This window comes from Ostrea edulis, chromosome 10 (assembly GCF_947568905.1).
Source record: "Ostrea edulis chromosome 10, xbOstEdul1.1, whole genome shotgun sequence".
NCBI lineage: Eukaryota > Metazoa > Mollusca > Bivalvia > Ostreida > Ostreidae > Ostrea > Ostrea edulis.
In genome coordinates, this window is record NC_079173.1 from 22,673,894 (window position 1) to 22,697,639 (window position 23,746).

At 37.0% G+C, this 23,746-nt stretch overlaps 1 protein-coding gene across 2 annotated transcripts; it reads right to left on the bottom strand.

The window, feature by feature from the left end:
- Nucleotides 1–1,952: 1,952 nt before the first annotated feature.
- Nucleotides 1,953–23,728, bottom strand: LOC130046429 (long-chain fatty acid transport protein 2-like). 2 transcript variants are annotated; one of them, XM_056152293.1, is made up of 11 exons: nt 23,366–23,728; nt 22,566–22,963; nt 20,558–20,668; nt 18,436–18,648; nt 16,544–16,699; nt 16,133–16,257; nt 7,452–7,643; nt 5,223–5,322; nt 3,133–3,337; nt 2,941–3,038; nt 1,953–2,547 (listed from the first exon to the last, which is right to left on the bottom strand). In XM_056152293.1, exons 2-11 carry the CDS (start codon nt 22,933–22,935, stop codon nt 2,234–2,236), a joined length of 1,884 nt encoding a protein of 627 aa, XP_056008268.1. In that variant the 5' UTR covers nt 22,936–22,963; nt 23,366–23,728; the 3' UTR covers nt 1,953–2,233. The 2 variants fall into 2 exon arrangements, with proteins under 2 accessions (XP_056008268.1, XP_056008269.1); XM_056152294.1 differs by having other exon boundaries at nt 23,243–23,419.
- Between the last annotated feature and the right edge of the window lie 18 nt (nt 23,729–23,746).

Below are 23,746 nucleotides of genomic sequence, written 5' to 3' on the forward strand. Positions count from 1 at the left end.
AATTACTGATCAAGTAAAATTCAATTATAGCTTTTAAGGACTTCACTTCACATATGAAACAACATCTAAACTACAAGCCGTGACTCTGGAGCAAGCGTTTCGGAGTTTTTGGAACAGTTTATTCATTCCGTATCTTCCACTCGATGCTTAAAATTCACAAAGCTGGTTTTGTTTGCCATGTAGGTTTCCCTCACCTCTATTTGTGTCCTTGATAACAATGCTCACTAAGAATACCCACGCTTATCCCAATCTCCCGAAGGCTGTTGTTAATAGGTATAGATTACCTCTTTCCTGAGTCTCAAAATATGGTATGCCTTTGTAGAAGAAAATGGAAGATATAATCCATGGTATAAACCTATAATTTTGACCTTGAGATCAAAGGTCAAAGTCATAAAGAGGTCACGAATGTACATGACACATGGTTTCATGGTGATACACCCACGTCTTATGGTATGACTATGTCAAAACCCTAGAATCAATTTTGACCTTGAGGTCAAAGTTCAAGGTCATACAGAGGTCATGAAGGTACTCGACACATCGTCTCATGGTGATACACTCATGTGTCAAATATGATATGCCTATGTCAAAGAACAAAGAAGTCGTGGCCCTGATATGAATCCATTGTAAAAACCTTTAATCTTGACCTTGAGGTCAAGGTCATATGGAGGTCATAAAGGTGCATGACACATTGTCTCATGGTGATACACTCATGTGTCAAATATGGTATGCCTATGTCAAAGAACAAAGAAGTTATGGCCCGGACACGAATCCATTGTAAAAAAAACCCTTTAATTTTGACCTTGAGGTGAAGGGTCAAGGTCATATAGAGGTCATGAAGGTACTCGACACATCGTCTCATGGTGATACACTCATGTGCCAAATATGGTATGCCTAAGTCAAAGAACAAAGAAGTTATGGCCCGGACACGAATCTGTACAGACAGACAGACGGACAGACAGACGGACGGACGGACTGACAGAGTGATTCCTATATACCCCCCAGAACTTCGTTCGGGGGGTATAATGGTATCTCTACAAGATCAAGCTATGAGAACATTCTTCTTATTTAACAAATTGTCTCGCACAGACTTTATTCCTTCATCTTCCACCAGAATGTCTGAGACATTTTGGAAAGTCCCGTCCATTGTTGTGGTACTTGGCGCCGGAGCCTTAGATTTAGACGCGCTCACTTTCGATCTCAGTCTCACTTTACAGAAGGGGCATGTAATAAACATGAGACCAGTCGACGAAGGATGCTTACTCTTCCTAGGCACTTGATCCCACCCCTAGTGTGTTCAGAGGTCCGTGTTTGTCCACTCTCTATCTTGTATTCCTTATAGGAGTTATGGAATTGATCACTGTTCGTTATCTTCACCTTTCATCAAAAGTGAATTAATCGAAGTGTTATGGTTCTGGAGCGGGGTGTCTTTTTAAAAATACTAATTTTCTCATAAAGTAGATTTCATATAGAAGACCACGAGAGATAGTTAAGTATATTTCACACACTAACTAGTACTTTTTTTTTTTTAAAATAGTACTTTACTTTGTTGAGCAGTTTGGTTCGTATCCAGGATTTAATAGTAACCCAAATTACTACAAGTGGAGGGATTGGTACAGTCCATTAAAACATATTAAAATTTATCAAGAATGTCAGAGAGACTTCCGAGGCTCAGTGTCACAGCAGGTGTGACACTATAAAGACCCCTTCCTGCTCTAAGGTTGTCTGCGCCAAGCATAAACCTAAATTGGGCAGCCCTTCATCGGCAATGGTGACGCGCCCGTATGTATGAAAGATTCTCGAGAGGGACGTTAAACAATATACATACAATCAATCAATCATTCTGTATTCTATTGTAGATACTTAATAAAATAGATTAATACATACAAATGACAGTATCACGATACTCTTTTGTCATATTTCTTTTAACAGTCACTACTACGGGGAATAATAAACCGAATAATATAAATTTATTTGCTGTAGTATAAGCATATTAATCATAGTGGTTCATTTGAAATCGTAACCTGTTTTGCTCTTAATATCGCACAAGCGATATCATTCTACATTAATTAAGGGACTAATTAAGATATCATATGACACAAATTTAAATCTCTTGACAATCAAATACTTATTATTCCCAGCTCTTATACTAAACTTGTATGTACACTGTAATAAGATGTACATATCTGTTAAAGCATAACATGTCAATGCGAATCTAGTAATTCCGATGTTCACATCACAGGCGCGATTTGGCTAACAACGTACCAATGTTATCTGTTGTCAGGGGAACATAGCTTTTAGCCTCTGGAGAAATACGAAACAGTGGATCATCAATGATGTTGGGGTCGAATCCCTCTTTAACATAGTGCACCTTTTTCTGTTTGTGAGTTGTGGTCAATGGCATTTCTTTTATGAATCGGAGGAACAGCGGGCGGGCATAGATCGGCAAATTCTTCTCACAGTGCTTATAAATCTTCGGTAATAGGTCAAGTTGAAATTTCACATTTTCTTTCAATAGAATCCCTGCCATGCCAGCCCGGCCATCAGCACCTTGTCATATATAGTTTTAGATAAATGAAATAATTAACGGTAACATATAAACGTGCATTGCAAACTCAAGGAATTGGAAGTGTATACATGTATTTCCTTATCATAAAATACCACGTTATTATTTACACAGATACTGTATACCAACTTTTAGTTCGTGATTTCCCTGTGATAAACTGTGTCATGGAGATTAATTTTCACGACCGAGATTATCTTAAACATACAAGAGACGTTACAGGACTGGGTCACAAGAAATATACGTGAATATGCAGTTGTTGCTAACTTCGCGAAAAATTTTCACACGCGAAAAAAGGTGGTTTACAGTAAATAAATATAATGTTATGTGATATCACATTGACTAGGATAAGATGTAAATTGTTGAGATATTATACTTGCCTGGCACCTCTACTCCGTACACATTAGCATCTTGTATAAATGGTAGCTCTGTTAGAATGTTGGCTACTTCATTTGTAGACACATTTTCACCTTTCCACCTGATTTAAAGCGCAGACATAACAAGACCATGGAGTAAATTACAAATTAAGTTATAAAACAAAGGGCACCATGGAATTTAAAAGTCATACAAACCTAAACGTATCTCCTATTCGATCCTTGAAATACAAAAAGTAATCTTTGTCTACATACAACAGGTCTCCGAAATTAAAGAACACATCGCCCTCTTCAAATGCATTTCTGACACATTTCTTCTCGTTAGCAGCCTTTTCTCCCAGGTAAAATCCATCCTCAAGCACATCTTTATTGATTATTTTTACGATCAGGAGACCCGTTTCACCTGTTTGATCAGTAAAAAATTCCCATTAAAATACTAATAACATTTTAATTTGTGATGCTTATTCAACTATCACATTTTATATCAAATCTCTCTCTCTCTCTCTCTCTCTCTCTCTCTCTCTCTCTCTCTCGTTCTCTCTCTCTCTGAAAGGTGAAGATAACGAATGGCGATCAATCTCATAACTCCTATAAGTACTTCGTTACTAGCTTGAAAATACGGATGTATATTTAATTGCCGTGATAAAATTTAGAAATTCATTTCAAAATTAAGGATTATCTCCCTCACGCATATCTCTTATCCTTAGACGAATTTGACTTCACTTTTTTGGCACACTGTTTTTCCCTATAATAGCTCTAAAACTTCATTGTTTTTTCACATTTCATACATTTCGGTTAAGCATCACTGAAGAGACATTATTTGTCGAAATGCGCATCTGGTGCATCAAAATTGGTACCGTACAAGTTTTACATAAGGAATACAAAGTAGAGAGCTTGCAATTGACAAACATGGATCCCAGAGGTGGGATCAGGTGCCTAGGAGGAGTAAGCATCTCCTGTCTATCGGCCACACCGGCCGACATTGACTTGAAAAACAATAAGGGACATCTGCGTTTTAGGGGTAACCACAGTTTGGTAATTGTCAAAGAAAGGGTTCTTTATATGTTCAATGGACAATATCTTATGTTCAGAGACGTTTCACCATTGGTCTGGTAACCTAAAAATCGATAGGAGTCATCTACTCTGTATGTAGAACTAGTGAACAAATCTGATGTCTGAGAAGCAAAGGGTTCACGATACATTAAGCAGACAATATCTTACTGTGTCCAGTTTGACCCTTGAACTTGTGACAAAAATTCAATAAGGTTCATGAAAGGTGAAGATAACGAAAAGTGATCAATCTACTTCTTAGGAAAAGTTAATGTGCCAAGTTTTTTGTCTTTCAAGCAAATGGTTCTCAAGATATTAAGCGGACACTAATTTTAAAATGTCCAGTTTGACCTTGTGATCTCAAAATCAATGTGGGTCATCTGCTCCTTTTGTAAAATCAGTTAACCAAATTTTTAATGTCTGTCAAACCAAGCGTTCTCAAGAAGAAGCGTTCCTAGGAAGCGGAGGAAAACAACAGCCATATATTACATTAAAATAGGACAGTTTTAAAGGATGTCTTAACTCTTTGATAATTCTAAAAGAGACTGGTTCACGTTTTCTAAAATATATTTTTCATTGATGTTAAATATTAACAATATAACTCGTTTAATGTTGACGGTCAAACTCTTGGCCTTCTGAATACAAGGATAAAAGCAATATGTTAGCCTCAACTCTGTGTTACGTACACAGGGATTGACTCTTTTTATGTTTACAAAGTGAAATGTTTTTGTAATTTAAAGCATCTTAGATTTGTACAATCAGAAATGTAACTGCTAGATGACACATTTTACCTAAAGAATAAGAATAAAGAATACTTGAAATGTGATAGTTTTAATAAACTGAGATTGGTATCCATTTCTTTTGAAGACTTCGTAAACAATCACCTCCCCTATTATTCATTTACAAAACAAATAATAAACTTTCTAAAATGGGCTTTTGTGATAATATAAAATCTCAATTTTTTGTGAAATCTATTCAGTACATAAGGCAATAGCTTTTGACAATTAACAATCAAAAACAAAATTTTGGGAGACATCGTGAATCAAACCCTTTGAGAAATATCATACGTTAGCATAACTTCCACACATTACCTTAGGAATATAATACATGTCGTGTATCTGAGACGCATTTTTGTCTTAAGATAGCTTCGTGGATATACCCACTGACCCTTATTAGAGAACAAAAATAAAACACAGCAAAGATAATTTTGAGTGGGGGAAAATAATATTTTCTAATACCTATATCACAAGGAATGCATCGGCCAGTCTTATTTCTCAAAGGCAGGCAAGTTTCTGGATCATAACGCACAATGTATGATTTGGCTGGAGCTAATGCATTCTACAAAGAAATAGGGTAAAGTGAAGACAGTAATTCAACGCTTGATATACTATAGCTTTTTATTACCACGTAATTTCGCGAGAAGCACCACTCGCTGAATAAAATTATTTGCTTCGGATGAGACCGCAAAAACCGAGGTCCTATGTCACAGTAAGTATGACATGAGAAAGAAACCTCCTTCCCGAAAGTCTGTTAGCGACTACCATAGGCCTAACTTTTGAGCCTTTCACCAGTCTCCATAAGATAGTATAATATACAACCAACCAACCGATCGAGGGTTTTCGCAGACTTTGTCTAGTTGGAAGGAAGTTGTTGAATTGATATTTTTCTAGAGATTGAATACGTCTGACGTCGGAGACTTCCTGTCGTTTAGTAACGAAATTATTATCTTTACAATTCGAGCTTTACAGTGATAGTGAATTTAATGGTTTAATGGTCAAATGATAGCAGTGCTTTCTCAAGTTTTTAGCTGGAACTCTTTTTTTCGTAGATGAAAGGTGAAGAGAACGAACAGTAATCAGTCTCTTAACTCCTATAAGCAATAAGAAATAGAGAGTTGGGCAAACACAAACCCCTAAATATACTAAAAGTGGGATCAGGTGCCTAGGAGGAGTAAGCATCCAATATCTTGATCAGGTAAACGAAGTTATCCGTAGTCAAAATCAGTGTGTCAGAAACGGCATAAGAATCGGTATGAAACATGGCAGACAACATTTGACCCGATGATAAATTGTATTGACGAACTAGATCGTTATAACGACCATAGAATTTGTGAAATGCTGATTTCAATCGAGACTGTTGAAACCCCTGTACTATCAAATTGTCAGTTGCTTGTCTCGATTTAAAAACTGACCATACACAGAACAAGCTCTTGCGTATCGAATCAGTTGAGAGATATAAACACCAAATGCAGGTGATAATGGAATATTGCTACATACATGTAAATATTGGAAAGTTGAAGATGGAGAAGCTGAAATCATCCCGTTTGTCATACAGTTGAGTTGTTAGATTGCCGTTAATATCTACATTCAATACAATATCTAAATATGAAGCAGAAGTGGGCGACTTTGTGGTGTCTTTTATGTCGAGTTCACTTGGATATATCGAATCGACATATATCTAAAAATCGAATTGAAGGCCAAAGCAAGAGATTTTTTCTTCTCACGTAGAAGTAAAATGTAACTAGCTGTTTTAAACTCCTAGACTTGTTACATTCTGACGAAAGACATGCAGTACAAGGTATTATATAATATTTACATTTTAAACTGTTTTCTCTGTGATAACGCTTTGAAGATCCAATGTGTTAACTTTCCAAAATATTACATCAACATGTAAATTTTTCATCTGCATGCAAATCAGCAACTTTGATATCAGTGGACAGGGAATATGAAATTAACATGGTGTCGATTTTATGTTTTCATTTTCAAATAAAAATATAAAGAACCACTTTCTAGCTTGTTGGGTTTGTGAAACAATTAACTACAATGGAAAACGCGATAATTGATCACGTATTCCGTTATAAACCACTTTACATACAGACTAGACACTGATCACTGATATTTTAATCAATCAAAAATGCAACCAAATATCATTATATATATATATATATATATATATATATATATATATATATATATATACACCATGTAGCGGACATTTTGATTCATGCGGGAAGGCAGTTTTTATATTTTCCCATTTTACAAAGTAAAAGAGGAAAATGAACAATTACGCAAAGCCAAGGAAAACTATTTCATAAGACTGTTTAAGCCGAAACTAAACTGTTAATATTTTTACTTCATGTTATTTAACATGTACATTTTAAATAGAATGTTTCCTTTAATGTACAGGAATTTAGAGGCGCTTAAAACTTATACACTGAACTGTTTAAAATATGTCTGTATTTTTAAAAGTGTCTAACATTAACATTGTATAATGTTCTGACGTCACAATCATGACTGTATTATGTTTAACGTTGCCAACATAACGTCACGAGGATGACGTCATAATGGAACTTGTTTACATTGTTTAAAAATTTACTGACGTGCCCGCAGGACGAAAGCGCTATAGATAAAAGTTTGAGTATAGGATGACTTTATATTGAATATATGACTTCACTGCATCTAACTTACGAGGAATGGTGACAATCTACCACAAGATCCAACTCTCCCCCATGTGTTTAAAAAGGCGGCGGTCCCTTCTGTAGCTCCAAAAATCTCCATAATCTTGGGAATTTTGAATCTCTTCTGAAATTTTTCCCATATATCAACTCGAAGTCCATTACCCATCATGACTCTAATCTTGTGATTTCCGTCCTCTGGTCTCTAGTGAGAAACATAATAGCAATATAGATTCAAATAGTCGACAAAGTTTTCAGAAACTGGAAAAGTATCTGATGTAAAATGATATACATTTATGAACATTTCTTATGGTCTGGAAAGTGAAGATAACGAACAGTGATCAATCTCATAACAACTAAAAGCAATACAAAATAGATAGTTGGGCAAACACGGACCCCTGGAAAGAAGTAGATTCAGACAATAGGCAATGTTTTAGATATCGGAAAATTATTTGATATAATGATATGATATTCAAAGTAATCCGACCCTCATGACAATTATGACGTCATCATATTTTGCAAAATCAATGATTTATTAAGAATTCGCATTAATTTTGTTGGATTGTTAATGTAAAAAAAATCTTGTTAAACATAAAATATTTCAAAAGTCTAACTAATATATTATTGATTGTATGTTCAAAAAGTTTGAATCCAAGGGAAATAACCCTGTTTCCATTGATGTCTTTATCGGGTCTATTATGCGATATATATCCTTTCCTTACACAGACATTGTGCATGTTTTCTTTTACATACAGAAACAGTTTCATGAAATTATTGTGAATACTTTCATATCGTTATATCCAGTTTTTGTGAAATGTAGATAATGCTGTTTAAGGAAAACTGCAATGTTCTGACGTTGATATAGCCTATAAGTCTGTTTATGTGTGTCTCGCATCTCAAAAAGTGCGATAAACTACATGTATGTATTTTATTTGATAATTTGTTAGTCCTAACTCTAATAATGAAAGTGAAAACACTCTGTATTGATACTTTTTTGAATGAATTCAGGTGACCTATTGCTATCTGTTTTTGTCCGTCGTCGTTCGTCGTGCGTCGTGCGTTAACATTTGAACATTTTCAGCTTCTTCTCTGAAACCCCTGAACCAATTTCAACCAATTTTGGCATATAGCATCTGTGGGTGAAGGGGAACAAAAATTGTGAAATTCGTGGTCCCTGCCCCCCTGGGGCCTGAGGGGTGGGGCAAAAACCATCAAAATGAGTTTAATTTTAAAAAATCTTCTTCTTTACTCCTGGACATCAAGAAGCCAAACTGTGGGCATAATTATAATGAGCATTGAGCCCTCTACCAAAATTGTGAAATTCATGGCCCCTGGGGCAGGGGTTCTTGTGTTAGGGTGGGGCTCTATTGGTCATATAGTGAAAATGGCAAAAACCATCAAAATGAGTGTAATTTAAAAAAATCTTCTTCTTTACTCCTGGACATCAAGAAGCCAAACTGTGGGCATAATTATAATGAGCATTGAGCCCTCTACCAAAATTGTGAAATTCATGGCCCCTGGGGCAGGGGTTCTTGTGTTAGGGTGGGGCTCTATTGGTCATATAGTGAAAATGTAGAAATTCTTTGAAAATCTTCTCTGTCTCTGGGTATTAAGTAGACAAACTAATAGGATGGTAATGATGAGCAAGGATGCCTCTTTATACCCCCCGCAACAAGTTGTGGGGGGTATACTGGAATCGAGTTGTCCGTCTGTCCGTCCGTCCGTCTGTAGATGCAATGGTTTCCGGGCTCTAAAGCATTATCCTTTCCACCTACCGTCACCATATGATAAATATGGACTACCCATGGGATGAAGATGTTCCCTATCGATTTTGGGGTCAAAAGGTCAAAGGTCAAGCACACTGGACATCGAAGTAGCAATATGGTTTCTGGGCTCTAAAGTGTTATTCTTTCCACCTACAGTCACCATATCATACATATGGACTACCCATAGGATGAAGATGTTCCCTATCGATTTTAGGGTCAAAAGGTCAAAGGTCAAGTGCACTGGACATTGAAGTAGCAATATGGTTTCCGGGCTCTAAAGCGTTATCCTTTCCACCTATAGTCACCATATCAAACATATATACTACCCATGGGATGAAGATGTTCCCTATCGATTTTGGGGTCAAAAGGTCAAAGGTCAAGCGCACTGGACATTGAAGTAGCAATATAGTTTCCGGGCTCTAAAGCGTTATCCTTTCCACCTACAGTCACCATATCATATATATGGACTACTAATGGGATGAAGATGATCCCTATCGATTTTGGTGTCAAAAGGTCAAAGGTCAAGCGCACTGGACATTGAAGTAGCAATATGGTTTTCGGGCTCTAAAGCGTTATCCTTTCCACCTACAGTCACCTTATCATATATATGGACTACTAATGGGATGGAGATGATCCCTATCGATTTTGGGGTCAAAAGGTCAAAGGTTACGCGCACTGGACATTGAAGTAGCAATATGGTTTCCGGGCTCTAAAGCGTTATCCTTTCCACCTACAGTCACCATATCATACATATGGACTACCCATGGGATGAAGATGTTCCCTATCGACTTTGGGGTCAAAAGGTCAAAGGTCATGTGCACTGGACATCGAAGTAGCAACACTCAGAAAAAAGGTAGTTTATACCTATTACCAACACCCTTTGGGAGATTGGGGTAAGCTGGGGGTATTCTTAGTGAGCATTGCTCACAGTACCTCTTGTTAAAAATTGTGAAATTCATGGCCCCTGGATCAGGGGTTCTGGTGCTAGGGTGGGGCTCTATAAGTCATATAGTGAAAATGCATTATTTCTTTGAAAATCTTCTTCTCTGTCCTTGGGTATTAAGTAGAGAAACCAATAGCATGATTATGATGAGCAGGGATGCCTCTTTCAAAATTGTGAAATTTATGGCCCCTGGGTCAGGGGTTCTGGTATTAGGGTGGGGCCCTATTGATCATATAATGAAAATGCATTTTATTTCTTTGAAAATCTCCTCCTCTGCTGCTGGGTATTAAGTAGACAAACTAATAGTATGATAATGATGATCAAGGATGCTTCTTTCAAAACTGAAATTTATGGCCCCTGGGTCAGGGGTTCTGGTGCAAAGGCGGGGCTGACCACATAGCTATTCAATGTTTCTTCCATCCAAAAGTAAAATTCTTATATTTAAACACAAACCTAATTCAAACATTGGAAGGTTGTTACATGATACTCAGGTGACCTATAAGGCCCCTGGGCCTCTTGTTCTTATCAAATAATAATGCGAGTATGGGGTTACCTTAGGAAAAATAGTTCGCATTTTTGTGGATTCATAGTTATTTCGGATTTCAAACATTTCGGTTGAGCATCACTGAAGATACATTATTTGTCGAAATGCGCATCTGGTGCATCAAAATTGGTACCGTATAAGTTTTACATTATGACCCCTGGGTCGAGGCCTCTGCTGGTGGACTGTTAGTCCCCGAGGGTCTCTACAGCCCAGTAACTAAGTACTTCGTTACTAGCTTGAAAATACGGATGTATATTTAATTGCTGTTATAAAATTTAGAAATTCATTTCAAAATTAAGGATTATCTCCCTCATGCATAGCTCTTATCCTTGGACGAATTTGGCTCCACTTTTTTGGCACGCTGTTTTTGGCTATATTTAGCCCCAAAACTTCATAGTTATATCGGATTTAAAACATTTCGGTTGAGCATCACTGAAGAGACATTATTTGTCGAAATGCGCATCTGGTGCATCAAAATTGGTACCGTATAAGTTTTACATGTTACAGGATAAAAGCTGAGGAGTTTATAATTAAAACAAACAACATCTGGAGACCAAGGACATTATCCCTCATCATCATAAAAACAAGAAATTTACTAAGGCTCAGAAATAAACAGGCGATCGTTTACAGCTACGAATTAGGTCATCGTAACGTCATTTACGAAACGGACTAGGCCTACATTTTTTGCTGACAAAAACTGAGATGGTAGGGTATACTATATCTAATTTGAAAAATATATGATGTTGACAAAGTCTATAGTCTGTTTTGAATACACAGTCCAAGAAAACTGCACATTTGAGGAAGAGATTTAACTTGTCCGTGCATCGTCATTTTTGTTTAAATATCTATCGATTTCGAAATACAGACGATTAATTTATATGGAATGACAAATGTTCTTCTGTCATTTATAAATTTGTTGCATATATTTGTATTTTTATGATTATATAATTGAATTATTAGTTATCGATTTAATTGTCTATTAATGATCAATGAAAAATGACGATAATGAACAGTGATCAATCTCATAACTCCTATAAGCAATAAAAATTAGAGTTGGGCAAACACGGATGCCTGGACACACCAAAGGTATGATCATGTGCATAGGAACAGTAAGCATCCCCTGTCGGCCGGTCACACCCGCCGTGAGTCCTATATCATGATAAGGTAAATGGAGATATCGGTAGTCAAAATCAGTTTGCCAAAAACGGTCTAACTATCGGTATGAATCAGCTCAGACAGCATTTGACCCAATGATAGGTTGTATTAGCAAACTATAATGTTATAGCGCGACCATAGAATTTGCGAAATGTTGATAATAAACGAGAAACCACTGCACCATCAGCTTGTGGTCAGAAGCCTGCTTCGATTCAAAAACTGGTCATACGCAGAACAAGCTCTTGCGTATCGAATCAGTTGAGGGATATAAACACCATATGCAGGTGATAATGGAAGATTGCTACATGGGTATGGGAAGTTGACCAATCATCCGATTTATCATAAAGTTGAGCTGTTAGTTTGCCATTAATATCGATTTTTAATCAAATATATCTAAGTATGAAGCATATGTGGAGGACTATGTGTTGTCTTTTATTTCGAGTTCAAAGGTATATATCGAATCGACATGTTAATGAAAATACTTAATGTTAATACATAAACGTCGTTGATATATATAAATATTAAGTTGAAGGCCACAGCAAGATATTTTTCTTCCCATGCAAGGTGAAGATAACGAACAGTGATCAATCTCATAACTCCTACAAGTAATACAAAATAGATAGTTGGGCAAACACGGACCCCTGGACACACCAGAGGTGGGATCAGGTGCCTAGGAGGAGTAAGCATCCCCTGTTGACCGGACACACCCGCCGTGAGCCCCATATCTTGATCAGGCAAACGGAGTTATCCGCAGTCAAAATCAGTGTGCCAAGAACGGCTTAACAATCGGTATGAAACACGTCAGACAGCATTTGACCCAATGCGAGGTTGTATTGACGAACTAGATCGTTATAACGACCATAGAATTTGCGAAATGCTGACTTCAATCGAGACTGTTGAAATCCCTGTACCATCAACTTGTTTGTCAGTAGCTTACCTCGATTTAAAAACTGACTATACCCAGAACAAGCTCTTGCATATCGAATCAGTTGAGATATATAAACACCATATGCAGGTGATAATGGAATATTGCTACATAAATGTGGGAAGTTGACGATGGAGAAGCTAAAATCATCCCGTTTGTCATACAGTTGAGTTGTTAGTTTGCCGTTAATGTCTACTTTCAATAAAATATCTAAGTATGAAGCAGAAGTGGACGACTCTGTGGTGTCCTTTATTTCGAGCTCAGAGGGATATATCAAATCGACATATGAAAGAAAGCTATCATTGTTAATAGACAAAACGTCATCGATATATCTAAAAGTCGAATTGAAGGTCACAGCGAGGGATTTTTTCTTCTCACGTAGAAGTTTTTGAATAAATTCTGCTTCATATGAATATAAAAACAGGTCAGCTAACAAAGGAGCACAATTCGTGCCCATGGGAATTCCAACAGACTGTTGGAAGACCTGATCACCAAAGACCACGAAGATATTGTCAATGAGGAACTCTAGCATATTTTTTATTTCAACTTCAGAGTACTTGTGCGTGGAATCAGAGTGGTGTTTAACAAAGTAAGTTTTTGAATGACCGATCACTAGATATGAATATTTCCATTTTCTGTTTTTGTTGAAGAAGCAACTGCCTATGATGTCAAAAAGTCTAGTCTTTAATTTATCGTGAGGAATGGTCGTGTATAGTGTTGAAAAGTCATAGGTTTTAATGCTATTGATTTGGGAAAAATTCTGTGATTTCAAGTTTACTAAAAGTTCTTTAGAATTTTTTAGAATCCACATTTGATTAACACCACTTCTGGCATATGTAGTCGGACAGTAAGTTTGAAGTTTCTCCTTCACAGCTGTTAACATTTTCGTGAGGAGCAAAGAAAGGGGCTTGGTAGAGCACTTATTGGATCCAGCAATGTATCTTTGTTTGTAAGAGTTTTTATGTAGTTTAAGAATCCAGTATAGGTACGGTAACTCATATTCATTCGACCCATTGACTGGAATATTAAATGTGTCTAAAACTGAAGCATGGTTTTGAAGAATTTCGTCTTTTGAAAGAGCAGTTGGAGTATAAGTATGATTACCAAAAGTGGAATTAATGCCAAGTTCGTTTAAAATACAGTTGTAATAATGAGCCTTACAAACAAAGACAATGTTGTTACTAGCTTTGTCAGTGGAACCAAAACATATTCCTCATGTAACCTATCTAATTCTTTTATCACTTCTGGTTTACTAAACACAAAAGGATAGATGGTACGTACTTTTGTTTTCATGTGTCTAATGCGGGATTTTAATATCCCTCTTATGCTTTTAACCCATTCTGACAATGTATGATCATGAAGTTCTTCTTTTTCATATTTAGCCCATCGTCTGGCATAATCTTCGACAGAACTCATAATAGAGATGAAGTTCTGACGCCAATTAAAAGACCGAGGTTCTCTGTATTTAGGACCTTTAAGAATAAGTGATTTGAGGTCCTCATTTTCAACTATATCAACATCACCAGTAATGACATGTCCAGCTGGACCCATGCAATAGCTTCTTAATAAATTTTGCCTGATAAGAGTATCAAAACACTTCAACTGTTGGAAGACCATATCACCAAAGACTAAAAAATATTGTCAATGAGAAACTACAGCATATTTTTTTTTCAATTTCCGAATACTTGTGCGTAGAATTAGAGGAATGTTTAACAAAGTAATTTTTGGGATGATTGATCACTAGTTATGAATATTTCCTTTTCCCATTTTTGTTGAAGAAGCAACTGCATATAATGTCAAAAAGTTTATTCTTTAATTTTCGTGAGGAAGGACATATAAACTGTAGAATAGACATACGTTTTGATGTTAATTTGAAAAAAGTTTTGCGATTTCAAATTTACTAAAAGTTTTTCAGAAATTTTTACAATCCATAATTGATTTACACTACTTCTAGCATATGTTGTGGCACATTACGTTTGAAGTTTCTCCTTCAAGGCTGTTAATGTTTTCGTGAGGACCAAAGATATGGGCTAGGTACAATATTAGAGCACAGTATATGATTGAATATCTTGAAACATCAAAATTGGGAATTCGAGTCTACGAAACGGTACTCGGTCGGCCATTTTAACTAGAGCTACAAAGCAAGACTCATAATCGAAAGTGATCAGAGACACAAGATTTTGTTAAACGACCAGAGAATGATAACAATTCGTATTAATTTGGAAATTCACAGTCCAACGTTGGAGATTGCCTTGAAGGCACGTGGAGGTGAACATGTCGATCCATGTTTCTGGTTTGTTGAATACCAGTCAATCAGCAGGAAGCTCTGTTTATTGTTTGTTTAACGTTTCGTTGAAAATATTTTACTCACATTGAGACGCCACCGGCTGTAGGTGAAGTACCACAAAATTAGACCTATGCATATCGCTCAGGGCCGTAGCAGTGAGGGTTGTTTAACGTGACAACACGTCTCCCAACACAGGATCTCCGTTTTTAAGGTTATACCCAAAAGACCCGTGATTTTCACTTTTAAATACCGAGTGTATGGCGAAGAAGCAACCACTACATATGTTTACGACCTAGGTGGGACGCAACCATGACACGAACGGGGCATGGAATCAGAACTCATGTCTTCCCGGTTACGAAGCGATTGTTCTACCGTTGAGCTATCGCGATTCGATGTTTATCTAATGATTAATACGATATGATGATGATCAATATGACAAAATAGTTATAAATCAACTGCGTTAAAACATCGTATGAAATGTTTTAAACAGTTTGTGCTCTACATGTGTTAACATCATGTACATCTAAAATAAATCCGGAAGTTAGCTGTTGAATTTTATCGATGAAGAAGTACATATATGAAAAAAGTGAAACATTCCTATGCTTCGTGTACGGTGACATGTTACCGCCTTTCAATAACAAAGATTTTGTATAAATGTGCCTTAAGGTGGCTCACTACACCCTGAAATGGTTTCTGAAATCAGTACGAATTGATTTATTCATAAAATATACATGTCGGATTATATAAAATAGTATATATGCCAAAAAGGCAGAAAATATGCAAATTTGGATAAAAACATGATTTCCAAAAAATAAAATAAAATAATTATTTCAACACATATGAACAAAAAATTCTGTCGGATTTGAACTCGAAATCGGCGGTTCTTCAGCCCAATACTTTAACCACTGAACAACGGTGATGCATGTACATAAACAAATCGATCGATACAAATAATTTCACAAAGCATTTAAATCGCCATCTTGTGACGTGATATCATAAACAGTATAAGCTTTAGCGTAGTGAGCTATCTTAAAAGGTATTGAATAAATATCAATTAATGTGATGATCGTATACCTCGGGCTGATGCAGGATATATCGGACAAGCTCCCCTATGTATTGGGTAAAGGTGACGTTGTGTTTTCTGCAGTCATCAAAAAATTGTGAAGCCGAAAACTGGACTTTGAGAACGATTGTAGCTCCTGGAAAAGACCTTTAAAATGTTAGGAAGTGTAGATTTCCGAACGATACCAAATCTTAAATAAAATGGATTTATAATGTATCCATGAACGGTGAAATAACGAACAGTGATTAATCTCATAACTCCTATAAGGAATACAAAATAAAGATTTGGGCAAACACGGACCCCTAGACATACCAGAGGTGGAATCAGGCGCCTAGGAGGAGTAAACATGCCCTGTCGTCCGGTAACACTCCTGTGAGCTCTATGGTTTGATCAGGTAAAATATGAAATGGAAATGTTCTCACCTATTTCTATGACACTGAACAATGACGAAAGAGCAAGCACGTGGTAGAGCGGTGTAGTTATATAGGCTATCTCATTTGGTGTCCCTCCAACTGCATAAAACACCTTGGTCATCTTAATTGCTTTATTTTGGCTCACAATGGCTGGTTTTGGAAGACCTATAAACAAATGCACTGTTAATAAAAACAAATAATTTCATACTTGATGGTTATGAATTAAATGTGTTAGATTTTTCAAATCGTCATCTTTATTGTCTTCATTTAGATTGTGTCAGCATGCAGTGATATTTGTAATTGTCAGTGAATGGACGAACTTAATCTTAAGGAATACATCATATACTGGAAGCGAGAACTTGTTCACTGGAAGCGAGAACTTGTTCACTGGAATCGACAACTTGTTCACCGTCTCGGAGGTTACTGCAGATACCTTCAAATCCAACAATAAAGTGCGGAATTTTGTCTTATTTTTACAATATTAGATGTACTCGTACAGTCTTGAATGATATGAAATTGTGTAAATCGATGACGTCAAAAGATCATCCAATTATCAATTACGTTGTACTGTCATCATTTCAAGTCAACTACACAAATGAAGAAAACGTAGCTAATCTTCACTTCTACTTAACCAAAATTACCCCAACTTAGATATATTCAACCATTGTAAATCAAAACATTTTCAATGCCACATAATCAATTTTACACAATATTAACTCTCCTTGTGACAGTAGAATGTATTTATGTATACAAACATCATAATTTACATTCCTGCTCTAAATCGCTGCATGTATATTTATCACGGTTCTCCGCCCCTTGAAATTTCACTTTGAAGATGTATATAGAGACATTTTCCCAATTTAAAACAAGACAGTGTATGCAATGTGACTATTGATAAAAAATATATCATTTGTCGATGGAATCGAGTGCGGATTATTGATATATGATACATAGTCAAGCGTTACTGTGATCCTGTGAACTATACGACTCATGTCAATAAAACAGCTCACTGTCAGTTGTAAGCTCGGACCAATAGAAAGCCTTACTGTCTCTATAAACTGTAGACTCGTCCAATAGAAATTTATTGTTTCTTGTCAACTTTTGACTCATGTCATTATAGAACGTGACTGTTTTTTGTTAACTTTGGATTCGTGTTTAAAATCGTCACTGTCACGTGTAATCCTGTGTCAGAAAGCGTCACTGTCACCTGTAGAATCATTTCAGAAACGTGACGGCACTATCACCTGTTAACTTTAGACTCATGTCAGAAATTGTCACCGTCACTTATTAACTTTAGACTCGTGTCAGAAATTGTCACTGTCACTTGTTAATTTTAGACTCACGTCAGAAAGCGTCACTGTCAACTGTAGTCCTGTGTCAGAAAGTGTCACTGTCTTTTGTTAACTTTAGACTCGTGTCAAAAACCGTCACTGTCACTTGTTAACTTTTGACTCGTGTCAGAAATCGTCACTGTCACCCGTAGTTCCGTGTCAGAAATCGTCACTGTCATCCGTAGTTCCGTGTCAGAAATCGTCACTATCACCCGTAGTTTCGTGTCAGAAAGCGTCCCTGTCACCTGTAGTCCCGTGTCAGAAAGCGTCCCTGTCACCTGTAGTCCCGTGTCAGAAAGCGTCCCTGTCACCTGTAGTCCCGTGTCAGTCTTTTGTTAACTTTAGACTCGTGTCAGAAAGCGTCACTGTCTTTTGTTAACTTTAGACTGTTGTCAGAAAGCGTCACTGTCACCTGTAGACTCGTTTCAATATAAAACGTTACTGTCGCTGACAGATAATTAGTCTAAAATGCGAAGTTCGTAACAGGACACCACAAATCCCCGAATAAAAAACAAAGCATATTTCACCACAAAACAAAAATTCATATAAAAAATTTCCAAAAAGTGAAACCTGTTGTCCCTGACGTGAACACGTAGATACAAGGTGTACGCATATTGAAGCTGCTTCTTAGACTTTTGCTGATTTCAGCTGTTGGAGACAATAACATGAGATTATCCCAGGAGATGTAGTGGTCTGGAACAGTAGTTTTCGAATAGCCCTGTAGATATAATGGAATATCAAGCTCTGGTCGTATTTCCTCAATGGCATTGTGCAGTTCTGCCTCTGAAATGATATCCACTCATTTAAAGTTGAAGATAACGAACAGTGATCAATCTCATAACTCCTATAAGCAATACAAAATAACGAGTTGGGAAACACGGACCCCTAGACACACCAGAGGTGGGATCAGGTGCCTAGGAGGAGAAAGCATCCCCTGTCGATCGGTCACACCCGCTGTGAGCCCAATATCTTGATCAGATAAACGGGGTAATCCGTAGTTAAATCAGATTGTCAAGAGCGGCCTAACAATCGGTATGAAACACGCCAGACAGCTAAATTGAACTGAATTGGGGAAGATGAGGTTTCAAATCTTTTCGTTAAGCACGGGAGTCATCTTAACACTCCGTGTATTGTTTGTAGTTGTGATACTTTCTGTTAATCTGCTGCATCAATAATAATCACGAGTATGCGCGATGGTGTTTCCGCATAAAATAATAAGGGTGTTGTTTTCGTAGAGTAAAGATGATAGGTGAAGTTTGGTTTGATATTAAAAATTTTGCGTTTAAACATACATGTACTTTAAATAGGTATGTACAGTGTATTCACAACTTTTGAGGATTTTGATGCACATGAATATCGCACGTGTATTTTAATTGTGTAGATGTGATAAACTAATGACGTAACACCATCATGGCGAATTTTGAATGATTTTTGTATTTGTGAAACAACCGTCGACGTTGTTTGCATAATGGGATGATGTAAAGAATGGGTCGCGTGGTGATTTCTGTAATTTTTGTATAATCAGAATTTCAACTATGAAAATATGCAGTACTTTATATAATCTGAGAAATTGATATACTTGATTGATTGCTTGCTTGCTTGCTGTACGTTCCGTCGAGAATATTTCACTCATATTGAGACGTCACCAGCTGTAGGTAAACTACCAGAAATTTAGACCAATGATTAGCGCTCAGGGCCGTAGCAGTGAGGGTTCTTTTATATCATGCCACGCCTGTCGCAACACAGAACCTCCGTTTCTAAGGTCATATTCAAAATACCCGTGATTCTCACTTCTAAATACTGAGTATTTGGTAAAGGAGCAATCACTACCTATTTTTACGTCTTCCGTTTGGCCGCCATGGCACGAGCGGGGCTCGAACTCATCGATATAATGCCTCCATTTTTCATATAAATTGACTGAACAATTTAATAAATTGACTGGACATTCATTCCATTTATTCAGGTTTGTGACACAACTTTTTAGTACCCTACTTGAGGAGGAGAGATGGACGTTAGGTTTCCACTCCCTCCTTCCGTCCGTCTGTCTGTCAGTTTTCCGCACTTTTTTCGTCATACGTGCAGATATTCATTTGATATTTGATGCATTGCTTTGCCATGATAAGTTACGAATTAAATTCGAAAATGTAAACTTCTAACCCGTAGATTTTTCATGCTCCGTTATGACCCGTGGACTAAGAAACCTAGCATAAATGCTCAGTAAACCGCACTTTTTTCGCCATACTAGCAGATATTCATTTGATATTTAGTACATTGGTTTACCATGACACGTTACAGATTTGTCGTAATGAATTTTGAGGAATTCCAGGAATCTTGGAGTATACCAGACAACTTGCCTTGGAGTCGGTAGGGGATATGCATTGCTGTGCAAAACTTACACAACACATGTGTGTGTGTTTCTTTAATATGAGTATAGACGTTTATTTCCAATGCGCATCGCATTGCGTATATCAAGAAATGTTATCATACGATGAAACAGGAAAGTTTTAATACAGATAAAACATTGATGATTCAGTGATATAAAATCTTACTATAGAATGGTAATAAAAATCATGATAGATATTCACTGGACTGGGCCATCCATTTACGTATCCAAAATGTAAAACAAGCAAGACAACTAAGAGTGCCTTTATGCAATAGTCATCGTAGATACTTGTAGGTACATATATCCTACCCGGTCCGACGATGACTGCCCGCGCCTTGCTTGCTTTGATGGTGTGTAGAAGCGGGCTGCCTTTGTTATAGTGGTTTAAGAACGCAACACAGAGACCAACTTTCTGAAGTCCTGGAATGAGAAAAGTCAAATAAAATGTACCGAAGACAGATATACATATCATCAGAAACTGCTAATGGATTTTGTACATGTAAAAATATTATTCTAGCACAGAGTTTGCGAAATGCACCAGCTAAAAGTTGAAGCATCACAATTTTCTATGTATGCAAAAGCTTTACAGCAGTAACAACGGGGGTTCTTTAACGTGGCAACGCCTGCCGCTACACGTCATTTCCGTTTTAAGTCATATCAGAAAGACACCTGACTTTCACATCTAATGCCGGATGTTTGACGAACGAACAGTCACTACTGATGTTAAACGTTTTAGATCGACAATATCACACTGGTCGTCTCGTGGGGATCCAGGTTAGAATATGTCCTCAATACCGCACCCCCGGGGTTCCGGGTTAGAATAGGTTCTCAGTACCCCATCCCCGTAGATCTGAGTTAGAATAGTTCCTCATTACTTACTCTCACCCCCGGGGATCCTGGTTAGAATAGGTCCTCATTACCTCCCCTCTTACCCTCACCCCCGGGGATCCGGGTTAGAATAGGTCCTCAGTACCCCTTGCTTGTCATAAGAGGCGACTAAATGGGCGGTCCTTCGGATGAGACCGCAACAAATGAGGTCCCGTGTCAAAACAGGCCGTAATTTTCAATTATTTGGAGCTATTGTATGGACTTCATGATCAGTTTACGAATTGGGGTAAACCATTCAACTTATAAATGATATCTAATGTTGCGCAGTCTATGTAAGTACGGGCCGCCACAAGGCCGATCGCCATTAGTTTTCCTTGGAGGAGAGTATATATCATAGTTGAAGTATTTTGGGTCGGTGTAATGTACTGATAAGTATAATGTCCTGATTGACCTGATGGGCAATACTTCTCTCTACACTAATGTAGATTTTAAAAATATGATATTTTAAGATTTGTTCTTATCAAATATACGTTTTTCATTCATGAAAGAATAATTAAAAAAATTATATGCATTTTGACACAATAATTCAACATTTTTAAACACGAGGGTGTAATGTCCTGATATTTAGTGTAATGTTCTGATGAGATTTTTATGCTGTTTTATGCACCCAATTTAATTGTATTTATAAGTTGGTATGTATCTTATGACATTTAACTATTATTTTGTAAATGTTTTGATTATTTCTCATTATTTTACATGTAAGTTTAAACTAAACCAAGGGTGTAATCGGGGTCGGCCTTTTGCGATCTATTTGACACTTGAGTCCATATGCTTTCTTGTCGCTTGTTGTACAAATATTCTTTTCAGTGGTACAGTGTCAGGGCCCAGCGAAAATAATAGGCAGTTTCATTTTGGCATATCTTAGTAAGTACACGGAATTTCGGGATGAACTCTGGTGATATAGATTGATTATGTGTGAATAAGCTAGAATACAGAGTAGAATTTTATACCAAGGGTTTATTGGTTTTTCCCCGGCGAATTTGAGTACCCTATATTTAAAGTTCTATACCTTTACTGTTTAACAGGAAATTTAAACTTTGTCGATATCATTGCCTGTGACATCTAACAGGGCACCACCCATCATATTCCAAAATATTATTTGGCAGCTACGTAAACTAAAAGAGGAGTTGGAGGAAGAAGAAAGTGTTACAGACGGATGGACGGACCAGGGTAACAACAATATACCCGAACTTTCTTTAGAAAGTGCGGGTAAAACAATGCGCGTATGAAAACAGATAAATATAGTGCGTCTATTTTAACGACTGGGAATCCGGAAAGAAATGAAAGTAGAATGTAAATACCGGTACAAAAAATAAAAATCATTTTTGAAAATGCATTATGGTATGAACTGCGGTCCATACCCATTTCTTGATTGTGATAGAAATGACAAATTATTCTAAACAATTATCATCTTTTGAGATATATTTACCTAAAAATGTCCAGATGAATGCCGGGTGATTCTGCATCAATAAGGCAACCGTCTCTCCGGTATTGAACCTCCACTCGTATGCAATATTGGCCACCCTTTTCGCTTGCTCATTCATAAACTCGTATGTGTATTCCCGGTCTTCAAATATGACCATTGTCTTCTTCGGGTATTTAGCAACACTTTCTTCAAACATACGAATTAAATATCTTTCATTCACTTCGTCATCTGCAACTCTTTTGCCAACATCCATGACAGTTGTTATGAATTGCAGGTCATACTTTAGCCAAGGAAACATGGTTTGCCAGGCTACAATGGATAAACCAGTGAATCCCCCGATACCCATCAAAGCCAGGTCTCTAGAATGTGGCATTTTCTTGATTTTCGTTTTCCGTTATTACCTGGAAAAAATTGTTAATATCCCTTCAATATGCCACAATGAAAATGTTATGGGGAGTATAAGTGGTATATTAGTCAAATGTATAATGTATCATTCAGTGGATGTATTCTGAAAAACTCCTGTATGCCATTCACTTCAAAGGAAGCTCCAGGTAATCATACGGAGGGATTTTCTTATGCAGGGGCGGATCCAGGAAGTTTTGAATTGGGGGGTGGGGGGTGGGTGTATCATTAATTTGGTTTTCAAAGGGAGTTCGATCCTCAATATACGTTATTCTTACCCGTTATAGCTCTGTAGAAAATGGATCCAACCCCAGGAACCCCCTTCTGTATCCGCCACTGTTATGACCATGCATGGGGATGGAATATTAGGAATGAACGAATAAATCAAACAATGAACTTACCGTGAATACATATCTTATGCGTGTATCGGTGATCGACTGATGAACGTTTTTTTCTGTCTGTTTACTTAACACACGGTATGACGAGGTAATCTACGCACGGGAGGTCAGTTTATAGAACGTTTGTTGCGTTAAAAATGTTTCCTGTGCATACATACACAGATAAGGTGACATTGAGGGAATATCAACATTTTGCACCTTAAATATTATACCATGTCAGACACGTAACATCTTTTTTCAGCAAAGGAGGTATTGGCTTCTCAATAAATCCTCACAAGCAAAAAAATAAATAAAAATAAATAGATAAATAAAATACAATAAAATAAAACAAAATAAATAGATAAACAAGCAAAAACCTAAAAAAAATAAATTCCAAACTTATTT